This window comes from Globicephala melas, chromosome 1 (assembly GCF_963455315.2).
Source record: "Globicephala melas chromosome 1, mGloMel1.2, whole genome shotgun sequence".
In the NCBI taxonomy this organism is placed as follows: Eukaryota; Metazoa; Chordata; class Mammalia; order Artiodactyla; family Delphinidae; genus Globicephala; species Globicephala melas.
In genome coordinates this window covers 155,068,404-155,092,383 of record NC_083314.1, presented here as the reverse complement: position 1 = coordinate 155,092,383, position 23,980 = coordinate 155,068,404, and the positions used below count along the sequence as shown (strand labels likewise).

Below are 23,980 nucleotides of genomic sequence, written 5' to 3'. Positions count from 1 at the left end.
CACCTTCTTTTAAGATGTGATATATAGGGCTTGCTAAGGATTTCTGTTAGCATGTTGACTTTTCCCTCCAACATTTTATTATGTTGGAAAAGTCAACATGCTAACACACAAAATAATTTAAACATAAGCAGAGTTTACAGTGAACACCTGTATACTGACCGCCTAGATCCTACCGTTAACATTTTACTTGTTTTGTTCCCATGTCTGTCTTTCTCTCTATCCATCAAGTCATCTATTTTTTTTTTGAAGATGCACAGCCACCATTGCTGCTCCAAAGTCAGTTTATTTATTTGTTTTTATTTTTAATTTATTTTTGGCTGCACTGTGTCTTCATTGCTGCATGTGGGCAAGTGGGGGCTACTCTTCGTTGCAATGCGTGGGCTTCTCACTGCGGTGGCTTGTTGCAGAGCACGGGCTCTATGTGTGCGGGCTTCAGTAATTGTGGCACGTGGGCTCTAGAGCACAGGCTCAGTAGTTGTGGCACACAGGCTTAGTTGCTCTGTGGCATGTGGTATCTTCCCGGACCAGGGCTTGAACCCATGTACCCTGCATTGACAGGCGGATTCTTAACTACTGCGCCATCAGGGAAGTCCCCAAGTCATCTATTTTTATATGCATTTAAAAGTTTACATTCCCCTGAACACTTCAGCATATGTCTCACTCACCATGGTTCACTATTTTTTTCGGTTTTTTCCTTTGCTTTAAAATTGTCATACAGTGAAGTACACAGATCTTAAGTATACATAGTGTGTTGGTTTTTAATTAAAAATCTTTTAATTTTATTATTTAAAGAAAGGGAATGTCACTCTTAGAAAGAACGCCATCAGAGCAGACCTTGGTTTCAGTAGCTTTAGTCAGCTGACTTGGTCTCTACCCACCCTGCCTCTATTCTAGTGACTTCAGGCTTCCAGTGTTCATGTCATGTGGAACAAGATTTAAACTGTGGATTTGACATTGTGATTTTCAATTTCAAAATAAAAATTGTAGCCTTGTAGGAACTAACATATATAGATCCGATGACTAGAAAATATTGCAAAAAGTTACTGAATTAGGATTTCAGCAAAGGGATTCAAAATAGATTATAACTACTTGTGAACCAAAGAGCCAGAATATTATTTAGGGGCTTAAAAAGTTATAAGGTTGAATGATAGTCTAACCTTGCTAACCACAGAATGACCAGAAATGTGTCAGTTAAGAGTGCTAGATTTGTACAGATGTATCTGGAGGATGATAATTTAGGATCCAGCAGAAGTGGTAATAGTTGGAGGCTCAAATATACAGTTTGTAGAGCATGAGCTACATTTATCTCTTTTTTGTCAGTGTTTGTCCATCAAGTCTGATCATTTGAAGTTTATAAGAGTTTGGTTGTACTACTTTTGGCCTGTAGGCTTGGCCATGGGTATTTAATTTGGCTTAGAAGTCATCATCTTACCTTACTTGTAACTTGGAGAGTAGAAAGCCAGGTGAACTAGTTTCTCCCCAGGCTAATTTTTCACTCTGCTTTTCTTTGTTACAGAGGAATGATATCGCCATGGCAATTACAAAATTTGATCAGTTTGACTTTCTCATCGATATTGTTCCAAGAGATGAGCTGAAACCACCAAAGCGTCAGGTGAGCTGGGAAGGCATTGCTCCTGCTGCTGCTGCTGCTGACTAGAGAGTGCCTTGCCTCCTGGTGTCAGATACGCTCCTTTTCCTCTCTCAGCACAAGTCATTTGCTCTTCTTTTGCTTTTCTTTCTGTAGACCAGATCCATCCTTAACATCTCCTCCTGTTACTCATTTAGGGATGCTTTTAACTCAGTGCCTCTGAGGTGGAATTTCAGTGAAAACAGACAAAATGAAAATGAAAGACTTTAGTTACAACAGTAAAGTGAAGCTCATTTCGAGGTATCCTAGGAAGTCTGTCAGAGTTCTTAATCTGGGATGGGAGAGCAAGTTACAGATTTTAGATTTCCAAGAAACAGCTTCTGTGTGTGCATAGTGGTGTCTGGAGTGAGTGGACTGGGTTTTCTCTTAGTCTAGATTGTGGTTCTCTGCACAGTGCACTGGCTGCACTTTAGAATCACCTGTTAGGGTTTAAAAAATACCAGTCCCTAGGCCCCGCCCCTACACCAGCTGAATCAGAATCTGTGAGGGGGAGGCCCAGGCATTAGTGCTTTTTAAAGCTCTCCGGATGCTTTTAATGTGTAACCATATTTGAGAACCACCATTTAAGCAACCTTTCTAAGCAGTCATGAGAAAGAATGTGAGTGTCTGCCTTTCCTGCTCTTCTGTCTGCTCCTCTCCAGAGGTCACACCATTGTTTTTCAGCACTTTGGGTGCATAAAGCTCTTAATTGCAATTGTGATAGACCCCTCTCCTGTGTAGCTCATCATTTTAGGCATGCAGATTGCATGACTCACTAGATGTAGTAGAGATGCTTGGGGGATAGTGGCAGAGTCTGGCAGGAGCAAAGCTGAGCCTTGATCTGCTTTCTCTGTTTTGTTAATAAAATTTTAAGTGTTTTTAATGAATTATTTCATAGTGTATTGTCCTTAGAAACAGGAGTCATTCAGTGACGACCATTCTCCTGTGCCGTCTCGTGTTAATAACGAGTAAGAGAGTGTAGGAGAAGTGGGCATCTTAAACACCCTTTGTAATCCCGACCCTGCCTGAGGGTCTTTGGGTTAGCAAGCCCTCTGCACCTCCTTCCTAGAGCGGGGTGCCTCACTGCGTCTTCGTTCTTTCTGGGCAGTCTTTGCTACTGTAAACATCCTTGACTGGAAGCTGTAAGGCGTTCCAGGGAGCTTTCAGTCGGATGTTTACAGCGGCAGGCTGCCACGGTCGTCCCGCTGTGCATCGCCTTTGAAACATTGCAGGTTTGTGCCCACGGCTCAGTTCCTCTCTTAGTGCTTCCCTCCTCTCTGAGAAGTCACCACAAGAACTCAGACCACTTCGCTTCCTTCAGAACAGTTGATAGCATTCACCCATTCTCCTTGTTGGAATTTGTTTCAGAAGCCCCCTTTAGACCAAGGTGGTGAGCTCTGTGACAAAATCAGGCCTTGCTCGGGCTCCTTGCACCAACTTCTGCTTGTTCCCTGGGGCTGCCTGCCGAGCCAGCTGGCTAGAGAGAATGGTCATGTCCTCTCCCTTCCTCCAGCGTCCTCAGTGCTTCACTCTCTTAGGGTGTCAGAGAGCTCCTTGTTATATCCTAGCCTGACTCAGAATGCTATGATCCATCTCCTTTAAAGTGTGTCTAGCTGAAACAGCTCAGTTTCTGAACTAAACAGGTTCAGTTCTTTGCAGGTGTTCAGGCCATTGATCGGCATCCTATTCGGGAGAGCTACTGCCTGGCCTTTGAAAGGTTGAGATTGCTGAAAGCTGGCCTGAAATTCTAAGATAGCACTTTTAATCCTCTGTAGACATGATGTTTTCCCAAGCTCCAAATTGGCTGGCACCTTCCTTAAGTCCTTTAAAAGCGCCTACTCTCCAGAACTCACCCTTTCTGAAGGAGGGAGCAGTTCATTCTTGCTACTGAAGCAAATGTGCTTTTTTCCAGTCTGGGGCTGGCTGCACAGCACTGTGGTGATGGCTCTAGGATGTGAGGCTGCTCGTTCTCTGGCGTTGTCTATCAGACTCTACTTCTGAAGAGATTCTAAGAGCAGGCACTCTGGTTGGGGAGGCCACTGCTAAAGCTGGGCAGGTGCCCCATTCTGGATTGATCTAGTCATTCAGAGATTGTTCTAGCACAGGGGGTGATTTCCCACTGCTCGGGAAAGAAACGAGCCAGAAATACTGAGTTGTGCATCTAAGGCCCTTGACTTCTCTGAGATGCGTGGGGATGTCTTCTTGTTCTTTGGGGAAGCAAGACTACTCAAGCAGAAGATAGTTGAGGCCTGACTTCTGCCCCACTAAAACTGTGAGTTGAAAGTTCCTGCTCATTGAAATGTCATTTCCTCTTCACCCATTTCTTTAAACCAATCATAATCACTCCCTTACTAGCTTGACCTCCATTGGCGGAATGAGTATTCATAATGCAGAAGAAGCTTAGATATGCCTCCTTCCATTCCAATGATTTGAGAGCTGTCATGCCTGTCCTCACAACACAAACCTTGGTGCCTCTATTTGATACTCACAGAAGTGTCCTAGACACTGCCTAGTTCATAAACAGTTTAAGAGCATACAGTAGGCATCATAGGAGAAGCTCTTTACATGTTCTCACAGCTTTTGGCAAGGGATATTTTAGCTTCTGAAAGTGGTACTTAAAGGGTTTGCTATTTGTCTGGCAAAAAGACCATATTCACTTGCAGATTAGCTACAGTCAAGGATAACTGGAGACAGAACAATGACAGGTCAGGGCTGGTAAATGCCAGTGGCTCCCTACTCCCTAAGACTTCCTACAAGTTAGTTCTAGGGGTCTGAGTCCTCTGTACCCTCTCATCACCCAAGAGCTTTTCCAAGTTAGTTTGGATTTTAGTGGTTGATGTTTCTTGTAGAATGGGAAGGGAGTTCTGAGTGGAAAATAAATTCATTGAACCTATTTCAGGAGCCTTGAAAAGAGCAGTTGGCCTTTGTTTCTTCGCTAAGGAGGGTGTCAGTATTATCCCTGTCACAGCCAAGATCAAGTTGACTGGCTGACCTTTATTTATAATGGTGAGAAGTTGGAGTTGAAGTGGAGGTGATGTTGTCACAGTTAAGTTGTTCTGGAAACTGAGACCTAGATGAAAATAAAAGGCGACCTCCTTTTTCTTCTGCCTCAGCATGATCATGTCCAGGGTTCAAACTGTTTGGGCCTGAAGCACAGAATGCATTAACTTAGAAAGTTGGTTCATGTTTGAGGACTAGCTTAGAAACCCAGAATGTTACAAGTGTCTGCCTAGACTGGGTGAATGGCCATTAGGGAACCTTGTCATGCAGAGATCCAAGTTCCTCAGGGGCTAGATATCAGGAGTCCTAGTTTTAGTATCCTGGGCCCCCAGTCACCGGGCAAGCAAAAGAATACCCAACCCCGTTCTTTAGCAGACAGGCGTGTCTCCTGCACTACGGCCACAGAATCCTAGAGGTAGCAAGAAATTAGGGATTCTTTTCTATTGCTAACAGCTGTTGGGTTCAAGAGAATTTGTCATACTCCCAACTTGGGTTAAAAAAAGTACTTTCCTACCTCCGGTTGTCTGCCTGGCTCTGTGAATCCATTCATCATTCAGCAACTGCTTGAGTGCCTGCAAGGAGACAGGTGGTAGCGACAGTGGGGAGGGAGCAAGAGAGAGCGAGGCTTTGCCTTCACAGGGCTTTCATTCTAGCAGGGAAAGCAGTAGAATTTTCCAAGCAAGTACAAAAAAACTGTAATGAGAAACGGACTTTGGAAGCACAGATTGGGGATGGGGTCAGTACCAACTTTGTAAATGTCACGCTGGAGAGCTTTGGTCCACAGGGTCTCTATACCTTGAAGAAGTGTCTTCTTTTCCTCTTTCCTTGAACCTGGCAAACTTAGTCCAGAACATGGAAGTGAGTAAATTTAGCTGATATTTTGCTCAACAAGCCCAAGTGGTTGTATGTTTCTGTTGTTTTTGTTGTCCCAGGCAGGGCACCATGTGTCGCAGGGCCCTCCGGAGCAGACGCCGATCTGTGTCAGTGGTCAGGGGCCGGCCAACCCTGGACCCTCAGGCTGTAACCATGCCGTAGTGTGTGTAAACATCCTACACTCTCAGCTGTGAGCTCGAGGTGGCTGGGAGAGGGTTGTTTACTCCTTCTGCCATGGAAAACGTCAGCTGAAGAAGGAACGGCCTCTTCACCCAGCAGATCGGCCAGAGGCCACCCCACTGGAGGGCTGTCCCTCAGGCCCCCTGGGTTGCGCTTCTGTGGCTAAGTACCACCAAACCAGATGTGATGCTGGATAGACATGGCCTCAGTGACCACAGAGCTCTCGGCATGCTCTGAAAAGCTGGGCTCTTGCCTACCAGTGTTCTTGATCCTGACATTTGATTCTGAAATTCCAATCCAGAGAAAGCCCTGTTTCCCTTTCCCCTGCTCGTTCCCTCCTGAGGTGGTGGGAACGAAATACAGAGAGTGCTGCCTATTTGGGAGATTGGGAGCCAGCCTGAGAGCATGGTATTTGGGGTGCTTGCCGTTAGCACTCTTCTCAGGTCACAGGCCTTGACGGCATTTACTATCAAGCACTGCTAGTGCGTGGTTTTTAGTTACAGTAATTATTTGCCCATTTGCAACTCATCACGCAGTGGGTGATTACTCTGTACTTCAGAAAATTGGCTGTATGTTTTGTGAAGCCTATGGAATCTGTTATTTTTAGTGTGATTTAGCACAACTGGTCTCTTCGAATTCCACTTTCTCTTGGCTTCAGATGTGGAGAGCTCAGCGTTCAGCAGGCAACTGCACAGAGCCCGTTTGGGGGAAGAGTGGAAATTCACTGTGGCAGCTGCTGAGCCGGTTCTTTTCCTCTTACCTGCCCCTCCTTCTGCCCCACAGGAGGAGGTGCGTCAATCTGTGACTCCTGCCGAGCCCGTCCAGTACTACTTCACGCTGGCTCAGCAGCCCACTGCCGTCCAGGTCCAGGGACAGCAGCAAGGCCAGCAGACCACCAGCTCCACAACCACCATCCAGCCCGGGCAGATCATCATTGCACAGCCTCAGCAGGGCCAGGTCTGTGAACCGCGGAGGGTGCCGGCCCAGCCAGACAGCACCTCTTAGGTTTGGGATGGGCAAAGTGTGACTGGGGCAGAGGGGCGGTTAGATCACCCGGTCCTGTAGAGGACTGGATTTGAATTCTGGAGACCTGGGCTTTTCCCCAGATTCAGCCACTGAGGTGATGTGTCATCTGATCTCTCTCGACCCTGGTTTCCTTGTGGGTCATATGAGGAAAGTGCAGTGAGCAAGACATTCTCCAGGATCCCTAAAAAGTTTGAGGAGGAAAAAAATCTTTATATTGCCCCCATGAAGAATAGTGACATCTTTTTTTTTTTTTTTTTTTTTTTTTTTGGCGGTACATGGGCCTCTCACTGTTGTGGCCTCTCCTGTTGCGGAGCGCAGGCTCAGCGGCCATGGCTCATGGGCCCAGCCACTCCGCGGCATGTGGGATCTTCCCGGACCGGGGCACGAACCCGTGTCCCTGCATCGACAGGCGGACTCTCAACCACTGCGCCACTAGGGAAGCCTAGTGACATCTTTTAAGTGGACTCCGTGCCTGCTGTCTGTGTCTCCCACCAGAATTGGAATTTGTACCCTCAAGGGGGAGATCAGGCATCATTGCCAGCTTGCATACCTCTCCTCTCCTTTTCCCCATCATTTCTGTGTCCCACCAAATTTGTGTCAGGTGACTTTCTTTTTACAATAGTAATCAGAAGATTCCTTCTCTGTCTGAAAGCAGTAACATCCACATGGTTGGGGATCATGAGAGGCTGAAGAGAACTATGTGTTTTTGTTTTTGTATGTCTTTATTGGAGTATAATTGCTTTACAATGTGGTGTTAGTTTCTGCTGTACAACAAAGTGAGTCAGCTATACGTATACATATGTCTCCATATCCCCTCCCTCTTGAGCCTCCCTCCCACTCTCCCTTTCCCACCCCTCTAGGTGGTCACAAAGCACGGAGCTGATCTCCCTGTGCTATGCGGCTGCTTCCCACTAGCTATCTATATTTGGTAGTGTATATATGTCAATGCTACTCTCACTTCGTCCCAGCTTCCCCGCCACCCCCGTGTCCTCAGGTCCATTCTGTACGTCTGCATCTTTATCCTTGTCCTGCCCCTAGGGAGAACTATGTTTCCTGAGCTCTGACTCCAAATTCCCTGCCAATCATTAATTTATTTATTCATCAAACATTGAACATCCTCTTAGATAAAGTCCAATGCTATGTGTTGGGGACACAAGCATGGATAAAACAGTCCCTATTTTAAAGAATTCAAGAATCTAGTTGGGGCTACAAATACTTGAAGGTTATACCACTTGCCACGTGGGAAGTATAAGATATTCTTAGGATTGTGTAGAGGGTGTTATGGGAGCACTTCAAAGTGGGTACCTAACAAAGATGTGAGGGAGGTGGAAGGAGATGTCAGAGAAAGTTCCCTGAAGGGAATAATATGAGTCTTAGAGGGAACAATGGAAATGAATCAAATAAAGAGGGAAGGAGGGCTTTCCCAGGAGAGGGCACAGCACGAGCAAAGGCTTGGAGGTGAGAAACAGCACGGGGAAAATGGTAGGAGGGGAGGGTACAGTCAGCATAGCGGAACGTCTAGGCAAGTTGAAAAGATAGGCAGAGGACACATCCCAAACAGCCATGTGTATTCTAGTAAGGAGCTGGGTTTGCCTAAAGAAAAAAAGGTTGGGACAGGGGTAGATTTAAATATTACTATGATTTTAGGATTTATTCCCTGCCCATTTTCTTATCCATGTAACAGAAATTTATTGAGTGCTTGCTCTTTGCAAGACACAGTCTTAGGCAGACGGGGTTTAAAGATGATCACAGCCCAGTCCCTGCCTCAAGGCATCCGCTGCACCATGATGCCTGAGGGACTTTCTTTGGCTAATGCTTGTGCCTCTGCAGTGGTGAGAGCTTTACCTGCCAAAGGCTTATCCCTGTACAAAGCAAACTTCAAGGGAGTCTGCCAAGAGCTGGCTCTGATTGGCTGGCCGTTCTAAGAAGCTCATGGCTGTTGTGCCCCGACAGCAGGGCATGCCATATGTGATTTGACATCTGCCATGCTAACACGAGCCCTCGTTTTCCTGAAATAATTTAGAAATACCTTGGAAATCCTCTTGGGAAAATTGAGTTGGTAGTACAGTGATGAGTTGGCAGTATGCATTTTTTTTAGTCAGCGAGAATTTCACCTACCTCTTCTTTGCCACCCCAGACTTGCTCAGCTTGGAGCTGATAAGGCTTGTGAGGGTGGTGAAGTTGGTTCCTCCCAGCATCTCCTGTTGTTTCGCTGTCTGGCTGGTTCAGGGTGGCCTTGTGCTGTGTCACACCTCCCCGGACCTACAGGAATCGTTGTTTCAAATTGAGTTCAGATACCTTTGCAGGACCAATACCTATTAAAGTTGGAAGAAAAGCGTAATTTGTTAAAGTGAATCCTGTGTTTTCTGTCATAAAATTGGAAACATTTATTACTGGAGGTTTGGGGAACAGGCTGAGTTGGAAATCATGGTGTGAGTATAGGAGGTGTTTCCTGTTGACCTAACCCACTGCATGTATTGCCCTCTGTCATCTTTCTTCCCTACCCTCTTGCAGTTTGTAGTAATTTCTCCTTACCTAATAATCCCTTGAGTCCCATCTACAGTTCTCAGAACATATCCCCTTCCCTTGTAACTTTAGATGCAGAGTAGACCTGTGCAGTCAGAAAGTGAGAGCATCAGAATAACAGCATCGATTGAAGCCCAGGATTCATTAAGACTCTCAGAGTTGTCTTAAGAGGTGATTCTTAATTCAGAGTGGGGAGAAATCATATCCAAAGTGAGGGGTTGGGGTGCAGGTGTGGTTAAAAGGCTCCACTAGCACCACTGCCAGATGAACAAGATATGCTGGGATCTGTAATGGTCACATCTAGGGCTAAAGTTTTGAGATTAAAAGAAATGACTGATCCTTTTGACAGTTTGAATCTGCTGTCTCTCAAAGGAGCAAGTTTCATTGGGCAGTCCTCTAAGTGTGTGTGAAACACAGAATCTTCATATACATTCGACAGAAATTCCTTAAATCTGCGATTCCTGTTTCTAGAAAGTTAGAAGTCTGGCTTTATTAAATTCCGTTACTTACGGGTAGCCCTAGTTAAGGTCCAGGTCTTAACAGTGTCCAGGTCTTAAGGGTGTTTGCCTCGCCCGTGGAAAGCAGTGCTGTGATCCAGAGCAGCTGGCTGGCCAGAGTGGGCTGGAGTCGCTCTGCTGCTTGAATGGGGGTGAAAGCCAGTGTGCCCTTTGTGTTTCTTCCAGTGTCCTGCATGCCTGAGAAGGAGCCCAGGGTCCTGAGCTTAGTTAACCCATACTGATCCCACTTCCCATTTAGTTTGCCCTCTAAACTCACCTGCTCCAGACTTGACTTCAGCCATGTCTCAGGCAAATTATCGTGGTTGCTTTTGATTCTCTTGTACCGTATGTGCCTTTCTATCATTGGAGGGGCTGTGAAGAGTTGAAACGTTTGAAGCATAGAGGTATTCGGGGCCAAGGCAAATATTCTGTACTCTGAGTCTAAAAATCCGTTTGGCCTTCCTGTCTTTTATTTTGGAGAGTGACTTGAACAGTGCTCTGAGCCCAAAGGACTCTGTAGGTTGAGTATTGTTAGTGTTGCGATGAGGTCAGGCATCCATGGAGGGGGTTTGCTCCCGGTGAACTGCTCGTTATTAACCCCTTGGTAGGCCTAATGGCTCTGGGCTGGAGCTCAGTCAGCTTTCTCATGACTCTTCCTTCCAGACCACACCCGTGACCATGCAGGTTGGAGAAGGTCAGCAGGTGCAGATTGTCCAGGCCCAGCCGCAGGGTCAAGCCCAGCAGGCCCAGAGTGGCACTGGACAGACCATGCAGGTGATGCAGCAGATCATTACGAACACAGGAGAGATCCAGCAGATCCCGGTAAGTCCTGCCCTGCCTTAAGGTCTGCGTGGCACTTTGCTCAACAGTATAACAGGAAATAGTTAAAGATTTCACACACACGCGCACACACACACACACACTTTGTTATAAACCTATATTCCCATTACCCCAAACCACAACTTGCTTCACTGTACACGCCCTGCTTTCCTTTAATCCAGGTTCGGGCTCACCACGATGGGGCAGCTCCTCTCCATTTCCCCTCACTCGGCCTACGCAGAGAAATCATTGTAACCACTATTCTGTGCCAAGGCCCAAAGGCCCTGTGAGGCAGTCCTAGTCCTGTCTTTTGATTTGCAGAGAATAAGAGGGAGGTGTATAGAGAAGGCCATAAATACACTTGTTGCATATTCATGAGTCAGTTCCCAGTGGAGCCTGCAGCGAAGTGTATTTTTGGCTTTCATTTAACTTACCCATTCCTTCACTGTGGACTGCTACTTCCTGTGTGCCTTGAGGGATTTCATCTCTTAGATTTGTTGGCTTTTTCACTTGTACTTGTTCTTTGGTGGAAAAAAAAAAAAAAGGTCCTTGTCTTAACACTTGCCATCTATTCATTGGTCAATTTGCCACAAAAAAATGTGGAAAATGAGTGACATGGAGCAGGCCTGTTCCTGCCCCTTGCCCTTCCTATTGTAAATGAAATGTAGGCAGATACAGAAACTCACTTGGACTTGGTTAACTACTTCCTTTTTGAAGAAAGTTCAGAAAGTATCCTCAACTCTGTTTTGGGGACTGTTCTTCTTAACAGAGTAATAGGCCAGGAGAAAGCTTAGGAAAGGGGTGTGTGTGCATCCCTCTGTTTACCTCTTCCCTTTTCATCTCTCTCCCCCCCTCCCATCCCCCGCTCCATCTCCCTTTCCCCCCTCCCTTTCCTTCCCCCACGGCGTGGGGCTGGGGGTGGTGACGCCACACACACACACCCCCATCAATTCCAGATTCCTTGCAGCCACCAGCCCATGACTTCTCTCACAAATGGTTCTCATTTTTGCATGTGGGGGCACCAAAACAAGTTCAGCTAAGCCAGAGAAGAGTTCACACTTTGTAGTAACTTTTTTTTTTTAATAAATTTATTTTATTTATTTATTGTTTTTGGCTGCATTGGGTCTTTGTTGCTGCGCATGGGCTTTTCTCTGATTGTGGAGAGCGGGGGCTACTCTTCGTTGCAGTGCACGGGCTTCTCATTGCGGTGGCTTCTCCTGTTGTGGAGCACGGGCTCTAGGCACGTGGGCTTCAGTAGTTGTGGCATGTGGGCTCAGTAGTTGTGGCTCGCGGGCTCTAGAGCGCGGGCTCAGTAGTTGTGGCTCACGGGCTTAGTTGCTCCGCGGCATGTGGGATCTTCCCGGACCAGGGCTCGAACCCGTGTCCCCTGCATTGGCAGGCAGACTCCCAACCACTGCGCCACGAGGGAAGCCCTGTAGTAACTTTAACTTGAGTCTTTTAAAGCCTCTGGGGCACAGAAGACTTGTTGCAGAATTTAGGACCTGGTCTTCACTGTATACCTTCTGCAGGAATCTGCATTTCTAAACTCACCAGAGCGCTCGTATTAGTGATGACCTTTAGGAAGGAAGCTTTGCTCCTCTTTTGAAAGCCCAGGGGATAGGCTTCTTTGCTCTGTAATTTTAAAAAGGTGTGAGCGTCCCCAGGCCTACCCTTGTGGTAGAGGACTGAAGGGCAGAGCATCACCAGTACCTAAACACAAGCCTGAAAGAAGAGCTTGCTTCTAAGAACTGCTTGGAACTGTTTGGCTCACAGCTTTTCAGTCACATTTGAGTTTCTGCAAAAGAGCTCTTCCCAGCTGGGAAATGTAAAATCCCTATGGCCAGCAGTATACCTTCCCCCACTCCTGGGACAAGGCTTCGGTCTCTCATCCCATGTTCCTCAGCAGGAGTTCTGGTGACTCCTGGTACCAGCCACCATCTGTCTCGGCAGATGAGGTTTCCCAAGCCTCCACCCAGCTGTCTTCCTCTCCATAAGCAACTTAATGTTGCCTGGAAGCCGCACTGTGGGATGTAGTGGGGAGTTTAGGCTTGGCATCACAACTTCCCAGCAGCTCCTCTTGGCGTGTTCTCAGGAGAGAAATGACTACAGGTCAAAATACCTTGCCCTGTCTCCTTTGAACCAGATTATTAACGGGTTTAGATTTTGTGTCCCTCCATCTTGCCTTAAGCGGACAATTCTGGAACGTTCTACCAGGAACTTCAGTGTTAGTCTTTTCTTGGTGGTTCAAATCCTCATTGAGTCTGAAGTTTCAGGGAAGCAGTTTGATTTAACACTGCATGCAGAAGCTTCCTCCTGTCAGCATTTTCCTCACGGAAGTAAAAGCCCCTGCAATGAAGTTAGCTCTTGAAGGCAAGGGGAAATTTTGCTCCAGGACAAAGAGGCATGACTTGCCTGTTACCTTCAAGAAGCTCACCCTTACAAGCAAAGCAGGCTAGGCAGCTAGGGAGGGTGGTGTCTGGGCCTCCAGATAGAGAGAGACCAAATCTGCTGGTCCTCCTGGAGCCGCCTTCATTCCCCACATCCTGAGTGTGACTGTCCGGAGTCCTCCTTTGCTGACTCTTTTCTCTGCTGATTGGTCCTCTCCTCATCCCCATGCTCGAAGCACTCACTAATGCTTTCGTGCTATGCTGTAGCATTAAGAGCCTGAGTTAAGGCTTTTAGCACACAATTAAATGCAGCATGTGGTATTATTGTATTAGCTGAGACTTAATCATAAGCATGAGGGACTTTAAGGGCATTTTTGTAGCTTTGGTTTCCGACGATGGGGTTTTATGTGAAAGGTTTATTGATTCAGCTTCCCTTTGGGAGGTATTTGGCCAGAAGCTAGTGCTGAACACCAAGGATCCTAAAAGTCCCACAGACCCCTATTGGTCCTGGCTCTTGGGGACGGAGATAGTAAAGCGGGCCAGCTTTCTCTTCCAAGATGTGCAGCATGGGGCTGGGCAGTTCTAGGGCTGTGGTGCGGAGTGATGGCCATCGGCTTTGGTTACTCCTGGCAGACTCCGGGGCTCTTCTCAGTATTAGATCAGCCGTCCCGGGGACAGGGGTGGGGAAGGGTGGAGACGGAGGGGAGAAAGGCCCCACACTTAAGGTATAAGCGTTCCGATAATGTCAGACAGTCTTTGGCATCAAATCTTAACATAAACTGTGAGCAAATAGCTAAGAGCCAGTGAATGTTGAGGGTCCAGCCGTGCTGTCGTCACATATATGACAAGGTCCTCTGGGAATTTTCCCCCAAGTCCATTCAAGGAACTTATTCTCTTTTGTGTTGTGTGACTTACGGGGTAGGGATATTATGGTTTTGCTTGTTTGGGTTTCTGTTAAAAAGGAACTTTTCAGGGTCGGCCTTTTTGGAGGGGTCGGGGTGGGGACGGGTAGCGGACAGTCCCCATTTCTTGTCGTGGAAAGTTTGCTTGTTTGAGGTTGCATTCAGTCTCCGGTGGTTTGTTTGTCTCTGCCCCTGCCTAGGTGCAGCTGAATGCCGGCCAGCTGCAGTATATTCGCTTAGCCCAGCCTGTATCAGGCACCCAGGTTGTGCAGGGACAGATCCAGACGCTTGCCACCAATGCTCAACAGGTATGTGCTGCAGAGATTCAGGGCTTGAGTTGGGAACCAGCTGGAGCTGGCAACCAGCTGGAGCTGGCTTCTGACAAAGTGCTCAGCACACAACTCTCGCCACCTCATCCTTCAGCAAGAGCCGCCTCCACCCCCCGCACGTCTGTTCTGCACCCCAAGGGACAGATGGGGTTTATCGGAGGATTGGATTCAAAGCGTGTCTCTTACCATCGTGCTCTTGAGCGACAAGGAAGCTCAAGGCAGGGGAAGCCTCAAGGATACTTGAAGAAAGCCCAGTGTATGTGTGCGCAGGTCTGACTGGAGGAAGCCTTCTGACAGACTGCCTCATCGTCAGGCTGAGTTTCCATCTTTAAACCTGATGACTGTTGTGATCTGGCGCCTCCTGTGCCCCTTGGAAAGCTACTTAGGTTTTTACTTCTACCTTCTCATGCACCCCTAACCAGAGACTGCCCTCCTCATCTCCTCTCATGCCCTGAGATACTGAAGGCTGAGCCACAGGTGCCGAGGGGGCTGCCTCCCTGGGCTTGGGGATTGGGGGATGTGGGTATTATTTGCAGGGGACGGGGATGCTGGACAAGGGGAGGCATTGTTAATCAATTCTTTTGCCTCAGACCCAAAAAAAGAAGCGATCGTTAAAGAGCTGGACTCGTCTGGCCCAGTTGCATTTTGGTGATGTATCTATTGACAGTGGTGACAGAGCTGAGTTTGTAGAGCAGGTCTCCAAAGATCTCATTTGGGAAAATATGAGGAATGAGCCAAAAGCAGGGCTTCTGAGTTCCATGTAGTCTCTGGGATCTTTAAAGGCCCACTCTAAACCCATTCCTTGGCTTGCATAAGAATATGGGCTTTTCCCTAATTTCCTGGGGCTCATTGACGTGGAATCAGATCTCAAGATTGGTCCCACCCTTTAGTGTACCCCTCTTTTTTTTTTTTTTTTTTTAAAAAAACTTGTAAGATTCTAGCCTGGGATCCAGAAACTTTCTATGGCACAGGGTGGGAGGAAATGAGAAGGAAGAGTTCTTGGTTCCCCAGAGGTCAGTTTTGAGACCAGGAACTAAAGCCAGAAAGTGGGGAAAGTTGGATGTATAGAGAGGAAGGAGTGAAGCAAGAAGAGGGTGCCTGAGGACGGAGTCTGTGTAACAACAGATTGTAATTATAACAACGTGGCACTTCGTAGGTGCTCAGTAAACATTTGTTGAATGAATGTTAACGTGTAAATGGAATTTAAAGGTGAATGAAACTCTTCTCAACTGATGTGAAGGGCAATCCTGCTGGCCACAGGGCACAGTTAAAACCTTCTCATCTATGACACATATTTTCCATTTGTCTCAGGATCATTCATTTATTCTGCAGATATTTCTTCAATACTTACTTTGCACTGAGATAGACAAAACTTAGCTCCTGCCCTCAAGCAGGTGGGCGGAGAAAGACCCAAAACAAAGAACACTAGCAAGAAACCCTCATGAAGCCCTTTCATACCTGTCCCCTTGTTTTCCTCATAGCTTCATGGGTAGACCCGATGGGTTGTTTTTGGCCCATTGTGAGGACACTCGAGAAGACAGTCCTTACCTTGCAGGGTGGCTGTGATGATTCCAGGAGAAGGTACACAGAAAACATTAGCTAGTCAAATGTTCCATAGATAACATATACGCACACAGACGTTCTTCAGTCTTTTTTCTAGTCTACCAAGCTGTCTGCAGCAACTGGCATTATATGATGCAGTTCTCCATGTCTGTAAATTTCCTTTAAAATGTATTTAAAATGCCCACATAAGATTTTAAGTACATGTGATAAATGTTTTCCTTACCCCCGCCCCCCCACCCCCGCCTTGGCCCAGAGGGTTGCACGTGGCCTCTCTCGGAAAAAGTACTTCATAGGTCTGCCACAAGGGCTTCCAGGGCCAAGGCCACCTGCTCGCCAGGGTGTTTCATATTCCAGTCAGATAATCTGGGTGATACGGGTTTGGTTTGGAGCCCACCTTCCAAGCATGAAAGGGACCACTCACCACTTTGCCCAGTGTTTTGCAATCTGCCTTCACTGGTTGAAAGCCAGACTCTTAGGGTTTCTGCCTAAACCATAAATGTTATGCCCTGTCCTGTCAGTACCTAGGAGCTAGGTGTTTTTGTTTGACTTGAGCCTCAGGCCCCAGAAAGACTTTCTTAGCAAGGGGCTGGTTTCGGTGGGGCGGGGGGTAGTTAGGTGGACATTAAGAGAGATGGTTGCAGAAGTTGAATATTGCATGCTCCGGGGTCCTCTGTATGGTGCCAACTCTGAGTAGCTGTCTGTGCTAGGGGGTGGGGAGGGACCCTTGTTTTCCTGCTACTCATCAAGCCCCTGTTCTGTGCCAGGCCTCATTCTGGGCACTTTATGTGCATTGTCCTTTTGATCTTCACGACCCTCTCCTGGCTGGTGGGCTGGTGGACTAGTGGACCAGACCCTGCAGCTGATCTGCCTACTTTGCCGTCTTGATTCCTACAGATCACACAGACAGAGGTCCAGCAAGGACAGCAGCAGTTCAGCCAGTTCACGGATGGACAGGTAGGACACCCAGCCTAGGCAGGAGCAGAGGGTGAGGAGTTGTGACAGGGTAGCAGGTGATACCTGTGGGTTTGGATGGCTAGGGCAACTGTCCCATCATCTGTTGACAGTGAGTGGACAGAAATTGTTGAAACAACAGTCTTGCCTATCCTCTAGATTTATAGACTTGGTGGGAGTTGACAATAATCCTAGACATTATGTAGCCCCAGTCCCCGTTTTACAGATGAGTGAACTGAGCCCTGGAGGTGGGAAGTGCCTTGTCTGTGCTTGCTTAGCTGTTCATTGCAGAACCAGGACTAGCATTCAGGTCTCCTGTTTCCTTTCTTTAAGAATAGTTTTTCTCTAAGCCACGCTCTTTTTAATCGCATGGATTAGTTGAAACGCAGAGAACATGTGACCTCGCAAGCTCTCTAGGTGCCTGGAATTCAGTAATTCTAAGCTCGTGAGGAAGGGATCTTCCCTTTGCCGGCCCCCTTGCCCTTCGCACTATCTTGCCAGAGACCCCTGAGGACATGATAGGATGACATGCCTAAGCCTATGTTCTCTGCTGCCCAGAAAGGAGAGGAACTGGCATCAGGACCCAACTCTGGCTTCTGCCAGCACCAGATGCCAGGCTCACATGCCAGGGCTGCTGTGGCAGGGGGTCTTAGCTTTTGGTTTCTTTTGGAAACACCTGAGAAATCACGTCCAGTTGGCCCTAACCTTCCGTAGTGGCTACGCGAGCCTCTTCGCGGGTCTTCGCTGTAGTAAGCATTTAATCCCAGGTGACCTGCCTCCCCGTCAGGGCCCATGCAGGAGATGGATATTCGGCGTAGCCTCAGCCTGAGCCAGATATTCTGAGGAAAAGAGGAGAAGGGGTAATCCCTACTGCCCCTGCCAGTGAGGATTACTGAGTTGGGGAAATGCTGACTTCCAAGCTGCTGGTACAGTGGTTCGAATTGCTTGTGTTTGTCACAGAGGAACAGCGTGCAGCAAGCTCGAGGCTCTGAGCTAACGGGAGAGGCAGAGCCCAGAGAAGTGAAAGCCACAGGAAATGCAACTCCCTGCACCTCTTCCCCGCCCACCACACATACCCCCTCTCACCGGGCTGGTGCCTCCTGTGTCTGCTGCTCCCAACCACAGCAGAACTCCACTTCCCCTCCTCCCTCTGACGCCTTGCAATGGGTGGTGGTTGAGGTATCTGGGGCCCCCAACCAACTCGAGGCCCATAGGGAGCTGCATGCCCCTCTCCCAGGGGTGACCTCACTCTCTCCTCTCCACCCCTCGCAGCAGCTCTACCAGATCCAGCAAGTCACCATGCCTGCCGGCCAGGACCTCGCCCAACCCATGTTCATCCAGTCAGCCAACCAGCCCTCCGACGGGCAGGCCCCCCAGGTGACCGGCGACTGAGGGCCTGAGCTGGCAAGGCCAAGGACACCCAACACAATTTTTGCCATACAGCCCCGGGCAATGGGCACAGCCTCCCTCCCCAGAGGACCCTGCCGACCTCAGCGCCTCCTGCAGGCTAGGACACTGGTGCACTACGCCCGACGCCTGGGGGCAGAGATTCTCCACAACAGAAAGATGCAATATTTTTTATTTCCTTTTTCCCTTTTTTTTTCTCCACGGAATCAATATTTCAATATGTTGAGCTGTGTGTCCAATGCTATGAAATGAAAATAATAAATAACATATTTATGGCATTTTCTTGAAGAGTGTGGTTGAAGAAATATTTCTTTTGTTTCTCTTTTTTTGGTTCTTACTGCCACTTCTTTTAGGAGCAAATCTCCTCAGGGGTGTATGTAATCTCCTGACTCTTGGAACAGCTGCTGACCCAGGATTTACCACCTTGTTCTGCCCTCAGGTGAATTAGGTGACCGTGTGTAGCTTCTTTTTCACTAGTGCTCCTCTCCCCGCGCCCCTGCTCTTGCCCCAGAGCTCTGTGGATTTGCATCAGAGGCCATGGAAACATTCCATGCATTTAAGAGACTCATTTGCCATGGGGAGTGGATGGTTTCATTCCCAAACCCTTCTCTTCCAGGGACTCAAGGAGACTAGGACTTTGTGTATTTGCCCCCCACCCCCCAGTTTTAATTTTATTTTATTTTTAAATGCATTAAAAATTATGCTAGTCTCCTTTGCTGCATGGACTTCAAACTGCGTGAAATGCAATAAATCTCATTTTAGATCATTTGGAGTCTGGGTTTCTGTGTCTGGGGACATTCATGGGACCACTTTGCTTGGGAAAGGCTTAGAAAGGTTCGTCTGCCCTCAGGTTGGGTGTCTGTGAAGGAGGGGAACACCCTTGTGAGGAGGGAGGATGTCCAAAGCAAAGGGAACTTGAGCTGCATGTCTGATTCAAATTGAGATCTTCAGCTGATTTAAAAAATGAAGTTCATTTTTTAAACGTTCATCAGAACGTTTACTGCTCAGAGTTGCCTGCCTGCCTTATTTCCTGGACTACGTATGACACATGGGCCAGATTCAGCCTGTGTCCTTGGCCGAGGGTGAAGAGAGCATCTCTCATGGAGAAAGCTTTCTCTGTCCTTAAGCAAGGACTCGAGTACGTCCCTCCACTCCTGTCTCGGCACAGGCTGGCACTCTGAGCTGCCTGCTGTAGCCATGCCCATTACCAAAGGCATGGATGGCATCTGCCATGGAGGGTAGCCCAAGCCCCTTGTCAGCCAGCAGGTCAGAAGGGTTCTACAGCCAGGGCTTGAAAGTATGGAGAACAGAAGGAGCATTCCACTTCTTCACGGCCTCTGTTGGCCGTAGAGGCCAGCGGTGAGCCGTCTTCCCCTCACCATGCCATTTACAGCTAGAATGAGGCCTGTGGTCATGGGAAGAGCAGAGAACTGGCTGCCAGGAAAAGTACTGATGTCTTCTCAGTCAGTAATATGTCATAAAACCTTAGGCAACTCCCTTCTTTGGGGGACTCTTACAGTGTGAAGCAGGGTTAGGGAAGGGGCTTTAATATTCGATTATTTCAAGTCTGACCCTGATGCTCTAATAATTCCCTCACCGAATATCCCCCACTGTTAACCATGGTAAGCACTTGGACATCTGTCTCATCTGTTTCATTTTCAGTTACTTACCTAAGTGTACCTTACCTTACTCCACAAGAAAAAATAAGACGGCTTGCACTGAAAACGTACACAGTGAAAAAATGTGACAGATGAGAATTAGGAAGAATATTGTTGAGTAGGAAATCAGGATCATCGAAAACAAGAACAGATATTCTGGCTGCAAAGACCTACGGAGTTCTTAAAATGAGGTTTCACGTTCGATCCCGAGCTTCCTGACCACCAGGGCAAAAAGAGAGATGGGACCAGGTAAGAGATTCATATCTAAAACAAAGAAAGATAACATTCTTTAGCAAAAGCAAAGATGTTCCTTGCTGTAAGGTTTTGGATACATGGTACCCCTCCAGTGTCATCAAGGTAGATGAAGCAGGTGATACTGTCACCATGAGAAGTCAGGTCTGCCCCCTTCGTTCTAGCCCTGGACTTTTCTCTGAAGGGGATCATCTGGCCTTTCCCACTGTCCTGTACCCAAACACGTCTCAGTGAGACATGCAGGTAATTCACTGACAGCACGTGCCCAGCCCCACGTGGAGAGGATTCAAGAGAGCGCTTGTGAATGAGAAGCACCCAGAAGGGAGGCTGGGCTCAGAAAAGGCAGAAGCTCAGCTCTTTTCGTTTCCTGGCTAACCTCTCATTTTGAGGTCACTGCACAGTCCCACCTTGCTGCTCTTCCTCCCATTCATGAAAACCCAAGCATAACTGAAATTTCAGACCAGTCAATGGGTCCCCATTTTCCTGCAGACTTCCATGCTTATTTTGGAAATGTTTCGATCAGTTGCCTTACTGAGCACGTTCCCTTTAAATTTCCCCGCCAGCAGGGCCCATGCGGGTGTAAACAAACACTTTGGTGCTGCCCAAGAGAGCCCCTATCTAATACCCAGCACGATCCCCTTACATCCGGAGCACTCTTAAACATTTTTCCTAGCACTTGCAGCATCTGTCCTCCCAATGATCTTCACAATGACCCTGCAAGGGGAGACAGGAAGAGGGATGGTGATCCCTGTGTTACAGATGGAGACATAGGAGGCCCAGTGAAGTGCAGTGACTTGCCCAAGGTCATGCCATGAATAGGGGTAGAGCTGAAACCAAAACATTGGTCTCCTGACCCCCTGTGCATACATAGTTGCTTTCTGGCCAAAGGTGGTGTGTGTGTGTGTGTGTGTGTGAGAGAGAGAGACAGGGCTTTATAAATATGAACTGTCTCCTTTCGCTCTGCCTCCCCAGACCCACTGGCCCAGCCTTGAGTATACGTGGAATAAGTAGAGCAGTTAGGTCTGGTCTGTTGACAGCTGGTGGTTGGGATAACTTTCCCAGAAGGCGATGCTGGGGGCTGGAGGCCCCTGGGATTATGAACAGACCACCTGGCCAGCCTCCTTACTGCTTAATTCTGCTGAGGCCACAAGGGGGCAGCATGTAGCACTCGCCCAAATCTGGGAGGTGCCCTGTCCCACCCTTATCCCAACTTCAGACAACTCTAGGAACTATGGGGTATGACTGTCCCCTTTCTCAGTGGGTACTAGATCTTTGGTACTAGATCTTTAACCCCTTTCCTGATAAGACCCTTAACTTTTGAAGGGAGGGGCCTTCCTGGGGCAACAGTGAGGGCTGGAAACACTATCCTCTCCAGAGTATTACATCAGGGTAGGTGGTTAGATTTTAATAAGGAGACTTTTTGACAGCCCTTCTTATCTCCCCAGCTTTGTGTCTTTCCACTCTTCCTCCCCCCTGAACTCTACATTCTTGTCACACTCAATTACTCACTGGTCCCTGAACTCACCTCCATGTTTTCAACTGGCCCCAACGCCTGGATGTCCTTTTACTTCCTTTTCCACTTATTGATCTCCTATACATACATCAAGGCCCAGTTTAAATGGCCCTTGCTGAGAAACTTCTAACTCCTAGGACAGAGTTAGCAAAGACTTCTTTGATGCTCTCACAGCAACTTCTACAGCCTCTATTATTAGTGCTCATATACACAGTCGTTCAACAAATGTTTCTTTGGCACTTTCTGTGTTTCAGACATTGTTTTGGACATTGTGAAGACAGCTGAAAACCATCCAGATGAGGTTTGTGCTATCATGGAGCTTATACTGGGTTGGGGGCCGGGGGAGAGGTGGGAGTGGGGAGGGGAAAGATAGACAACAAACACAAGACGAGTTAGGCTCTGAACAGTCTGTTAGAACTTTCTGGTTTTGGCTGTCTTCCTCACCGATGGTCCTCCAGTTCAGGGTCATCTCCATGCTTCCAGAGCCCAGCTCAGGGCCTGGCACCAAGAGAATGACAGTAACTGATGACTGAGTTCACGAACACGAACTCTTCCCTGAAGATGGGGCCTCCAACACTGCACACATTCCTACCGCTGCTCATTGGCTGTCGCTGTCACTTTTTTGTTGGGAACAGTTTTCTGCTGAGCACTGACTGATGATATGCTAGGCAGGAGTATTCGATGGAGATGATTCTTTCAAGAAATTTCTGTGTAGGAAAATACATCTAAAGCTAGATGGATTCTCTCATTTCATCTTCACATCTTCATTAGGTAGGTATCCTGCTCATTAATGAGAAACTGAGGCTCAAAGAGTTTAAGAAATTACCCAAGGGCACCAGCTGGTTGAGTGGAGCCAGGTGCTCCAAGAAGTCTCCCGTCCCAGGTGGCTCAGCCCCACTGGTCTCGTCCCCTCTGATAAGTGATTCTTTTCCTACAGAGAATGAAAGTCCTCGCCCCCCAACTCCTGCATAGGGACCTAGCTTTTGTCCCATTGCTCACTGACCTCCCAGGAGGAGAGGGCCCCAGGGCAGAGGGCCAGGCAAAACCTGGTCACATGAGAAACTTGGGCCTGGCCTCCTCAAGGAGGCCTCTGAGCCAGACTGGCAGTGGTACTCCCCAGCTTGGGTGCTGGGCCACTACCATGAGGGGATAAGAGGATAGCAAGGCTGGCACTCAGGAGGGGAGAACCTGAGCTGGGCCCTGGCTGAGCCAGGCTGGGCTGAGCTCCTCAGGCTGGCTGGTGCTGAAGACAGGTCCAAAACAGAGCCCAGCCTCCCTCCGCAGCCCTGAGCCACATTGCCTCTCCAGCTCCCAAGCCCTTGTGCCTCTCTCTTTCAGCGAAGGTCCATGGGACAGAAGTTTCTAAGATATTGAATGTGCCAAAATGTCTTTATTTTGCCCTTTATTTAAATGACAGTTTGGCAATGTGTGGGATCCTACGTTCACAGTTATTTGCCTTCAGCACCCTGAAGATACTATTCCACTGTCTTTTAGCATCTGTTGTTGCTGATGAGATGCTTACTGTCAATTCAATTATTGGACCTTTGTAGATAAGCTATTTTTTCTTTCTGGTGGCTTTTAAATTTCCTCATTATTCTTGTCTTTCTACACTTTGGCTACAGGGTGTCTAGATGTAGTTTTGATTTGTTTTTAAAGCTATCTTACTAGGCACTCTGTGGGCCTTTTAAATCTAGAAATTCATGTCTTATTTCTGGAAAGAGCTTCGTCTTTCCAGTATCTTTTTCTGGAAGTAATAATATGTATGCTGGAGTTTCTCATTCAATCTTCTTTGTCTCTTTTCTTTCATATGTTTAACTGTTTTATTGTTCTATGCTTCATTCTGGAGGATTTTCTCAGTTATAGCTTCTAATTAACTTATTCTCTCTTCACCTGTATTTACTAACCCATCTACTGATTTTTTTTAAATGTCAGTGATGTTAGTTTTCATTTCCAAAATTTCTAGATAGTTCTGTTCATATCTGTTACATGTTTCTGTCTGATATCTTTCTGTTTTTGTTCTATAGATGTTATTCCTTCATCTTCTTGAAGATTTTAACTAAAACTTCTTTTCAGATTGCTCCATTATCTCTAGATCTTTAAATATGAATTCTTCCTTGAGAGAGGTGCCTCTTAAAATATTGTATTTCTTATATGTTGTGAAGTTTATCCTTGAGATGGTTAGCTTCAGCACATTTTCCTGCTGTACCCTGGGATATGGAGGCCACCCTTTGGGGCGATTTCTCAGCTGTATCTGCCCAAGCCTTGTAGAAAAGCACCAGCCCCAAACTAGCTCTTATATAAGTGTCTTTTGGGATTTTTATATGTCGTGAATATCAGATTCTGAGTCCGCATTCCATGTGAACGGGCTTAAGGTGTCCTAATCATATGGGTACTCTTTCTACCCAAAGCCAGGACCAGGCGGCTAGCAGGCAGATATTTTAGTCCTGTTTATGGCAGGCAGCACTTTCCC

The 23,980-nt window shown here is 47.5% G+C and overlaps 1 protein-coding gene across 3 annotated transcripts in view; it reads left to right on the top strand.

Moving 5' to 3' along the window:
• The window catches only part of NFYC (nuclear transcription factor Y subunit gamma), a 63,395-nt gene extending 44,542 nt beyond the window's left edge, over nt 1-18,853 (top strand). For 2 of the 3 annotated variants that reach the window (XM_030867736.3, XM_030867753.3), the window contains exons 5-10: nt 1,517-1,612; nt 6,464-6,637; nt 10,393-10,551; nt 14,038-14,145; nt 16,624-16,683; nt 17,641-18,853. In XM_030867736.3, the coding sequence (XP_030723596.1) occupies nt 1,517-1,612; nt 6,464-6,637; nt 10,393-10,551; nt 14,038-14,145; nt 16,624-16,683; nt 17,641-18,072 (1,029 nt within the window). In that variant the 3' untranslated portion in view covers nt 18,073-18,853. The remainder of the gene's footprint in view (nt 1-1,516; nt 1,613-6,463; nt 6,638-10,392; nt 10,552-14,037; nt 14,146-16,623; nt 16,684-17,640) is intronic. The other variant, XM_030867771.3, reaches the window with a different exon arrangement.
• The last annotated feature ends 5,127 nt before the right edge of the window (nt 18,854-23,980 follow it).